Source organism: Meleagris gallopavo, unplaced genomic scaffold (genome assembly GCF_000146605.3).
Source record: "Meleagris gallopavo isolate NT-WF06-2002-E0010 breed Aviagen turkey brand Nicholas breeding stock unplaced genomic scaffold, Turkey_5.1 ChrUn_random_7180001954844, whole genome shotgun sequence".
Taxonomy (NCBI): Eukaryota; Metazoa; Chordata; class Aves; order Galliformes; family Phasianidae; genus Meleagris; species Meleagris gallopavo.
Window position 1 is genome coordinate 1 of NW_011215745.1, and position 3,366 is coordinate 3,366.

A 3,366-nucleotide genomic window follows, 5' to 3' on the forward strand; every position below is an offset into this window, starting at 1 on the left:
CCCCTGACCCACAGGGGAGGGCTGGAGGCGTTTCCTTACCCCGGCCACGTCTGGTTGGGCTCGAAGAGGATGAGGAGGGTGGGCTCGTAGTAACCGCACAGGAACTGCATGTCGATGATGTTGAGCAGCTTCTCGTCCAGCTCCCGCACGTCGATGATGTAGCTGGGCAGGAAGCTCGACTTCTGCCTGCCACCAAATGGGGATGTGGGCTGGGGGGTTCTGGGGGGACGCCCCCAAAAAGCTCCCGAGGGTGGAGACCCCCACGGCCCGAGCCCAACCGGCCGGGGGCACCTCTGGGATCTGGGCCACGTTGAGTCAGGAGTTGGCCACGGTGAGCCAGGAATTCACGGAATGACCACACGGAGCTCCACGTGTTGGCCACGTGGAGATGAACATTGGCCACGTTGGCCACCCCGAGACACACAGTGGCTACACTGGGTCACAAATTGGCCACGCTGAGCCATAAACTGGGAGGGTGGACCACGCTGAGCTGCGTGTTGGACACGTGGAGATAAACATTGGCCACGTTGGCCACCCTGAGCCACACATTGGCCACACTGGGTCACAAATTGGCCACGCTGAGCCATAAATTGAGTGGGTTGACCACGCGGAGCTGCGTGTTGGACATGTGGAGTTGAACACTGGCCACACTGGGTCACAAATTGGCCACGCTGAGCCATAAATTGGGAGGGTGGACCACCCTGAGCTGCGTGTTGGACACGTGGAGAAGAACATTGGCCACGTTGGCCACCCCGAGACACACAGTGGCCACACTGGGTCACAAATTGGCCACGCTGAGCCATAAATTGGGAGGGTGGACCACGCAGAGCTGCGTGTTGGCCACGTGGAGATGAACATTGGCCACGTTGGCCACCCCGAGACACACATTGGCCACACTGGGTCACAAATTGGCCACGCTGAGCCATAAATTGAGTGGGTTGACCACGCAGAGCTGCGTGTTGGACACGTGGAGATGAACATTGGTCACATTGGCCACCCCGAGACACACAGTGGCCACACTGGGTCACAAATTGGCCACGCTGAGCCATAAATTGAGTGGGTTGACCACGCGGAGCTGCGTGTTGGACACGTGGAGCTGAACTTGGCCACGTTGGCCACCCCGAGACACACATTGCCCACATTGAGACAGATATCGGCCACACTGTGCCACAGATTTGGTGATCTGACCACACTGAGCTCCGTCTTGGACACGTGGAGTTGAACATTGGCCACACATGGTCACAAATTGGCCACACTGAGCCATAAATTGGGAGGATGGACCACGCTGAGCTGCGTGTTGGCCACTTGGGAAAGAACATTGGCCACGTTGGCCACCCTGAGTCACAGATTGGTCAAGTTGACCGCTCTGAAGTCCATGTTGGCCACATGGAGCCACACGTTGACCACGTTGGCCATACTGAGCCATGCGAAGGCCACACTGGCCACCCTGAGTCACAGACTGGTCAAATCAACTGCACTGAGTTCCATGGTGGCCACGTGGAGCTGCAAATCAGCCACGCTGGCCATAGTGGCCCACGCTGATCCACTGGTTGGTCAAGTTGACCATTCCTGAGCTCTACGTTGGGCACAGCAGGCCATGTGATGGCCACGTTGGGCCACGGATTGGTCAAGCTGACCGCTCTGAGCTCCACATTGGCCACACGGAGCCACGCGTTGACCTCGTTGGCCATACTGAGCCATGCGAAGGCCACACTGGCCACAGACCGGTCAAATCGACTGCACTGAGCTCCATGTTGGCCACGTGGAGCTGCAAATCGGCCATGCCGGCCATAGTGGCCCACGCTGAGCCACTGGTTGGTCATGTTGACCACTCCTGAGCTCCACGTTGGCCACACGGAGCCACGCGTTGACCACGTTGGCCATACTGAGCCACAGGAAGGCCATACTGAGCCACGTTGAGTCACAGACTGGTCAAATCGACCGCCCTGAGCTCCGCGCTGGCCACGCGGATCCACGCGGCAGCCACGTAGCGCCACGCGGCGGCCATCTTTGCTCAGCCCCACAGCGGCTCTCACTCACCCCTCTCCCACCAGGCCCTCGTGCTCGTCGGCCAGCGAGTCTCTGCGGAAGGGCAGCACCACCAGACGCGTGCCGTAGATGAGCATCACGGCGCAGCGCCCGTCGGGGTCCACCCGTACTTTGGGGATGTGCACGTTCTGCACGAAGCCGTCCTGCGGGTGCCGGGAGTGGGGGGAAGGGGGTTACGGGGCGCCCCCAGCTCCCGTCCCCACCACCCCAGCCCCATACCCACCCGCAGCTCCGGCTCCTCAAAGTAGTGCAGCGAGAGCGTCTTCAGGTCGTGCGTGCCGGGGTCGTACTCCACCACTGACAGCTGCAATGGGGGTGACACGGTGGAGCAGGGACACGCGTCGCCATCCCGTCCCCATCCCTGTCCCCATTATGTCCCCCTCCCCATCCCCATTATGTGTCCTTAACCCCATTCCAGTCCCCGTCCTCATCCTCATCCCCATCCCGGTCCCCATTGTGTCCCCTTCCCCATCCCCATTATGTTCCCATTCCAATCCCGTCCCTGTCCTTATCCCCATTCCAGTCCCCGTTCTCATCCCCACCCCATCCCAGTCCCCATTACGTCCCCTTCCCCATCCCCATTATGTTCCCATTCCTATCCCATCCCTGTCCTTATCCCATTCCAGTCCTCGTCCTCATCCTCATCCCCATCCCGGTCCCCATTGTGTCCACCTCCCCATCCCCATGATGTTCCCATCCCCATCTTCATTCTCACCCCCATCCCTGTCCCTATTACGTTCCCATCCCCATCTCTATCCCCATTATGTCCCTCTCCCCTTTATGTCCCCCTCCCCGTCCCCATTATGTTCCCATTCCCATCCCATCCCTGTCCTTATCCCCATTCCCGTCCCCATCCTCATCTCCATCCCATCCTCATCCCGTCCCCACCCCTGTCCTTATTATGTCCCCATTATGTCCCCCTCTCCATCCCCATTATGTTCCCATCCCCATCTTCATTCTCATCCCCATCCCTGTTCCCATTATGTTCCCATCTCCATTCCTGTCCCCATTATGTCCCCATCATGTCCTCATCTCCATCCCTGTCCCCATTATGCCCCTCTCCCCATCCCCATTATGTTCCCATTCCCATTCCATCCCTGTCCCCATTATGTCCCCTCCCCATCCCCATTATGTTCCCATCCCCATCTTCATTCTCATCCCCATCCCTGTCCCCATTATGTCCCCATCATGTCCTCATCCCCATCCCTGCCCCCATTATGCCCCCCTCCCCATCCCCCATTATTTTCCCATCCCCACCTTCATCCCCATCCCCCATCCCTATTACGTCCTCATCCCCACCCCAACCACCCCCATTTC

General features: G+C 59.3%; 1 protein-coding gene across 1 annotated transcript; it reads right to left on the reverse strand.

Moving 5' to 3' along the window:
- Positions 1-27: 27 nt before the first annotated feature.
- CPSF1 (cleavage and polyadenylation specific factor 1) lies at positions 28-2,410 on the reverse strand (the record flags this gene model as incomplete). Its single annotated transcript, XM_010728133.2, has 3 exons — positions 28-186; positions 2,041-2,192; positions 2,273-2,410. Coding segments are annotated over 3 exons (441 nt in total), but the record flags the coding sequence as incomplete, so codon positions are not given.
- Positions 2,411-3,366: the final 956 nt, after the last annotated feature.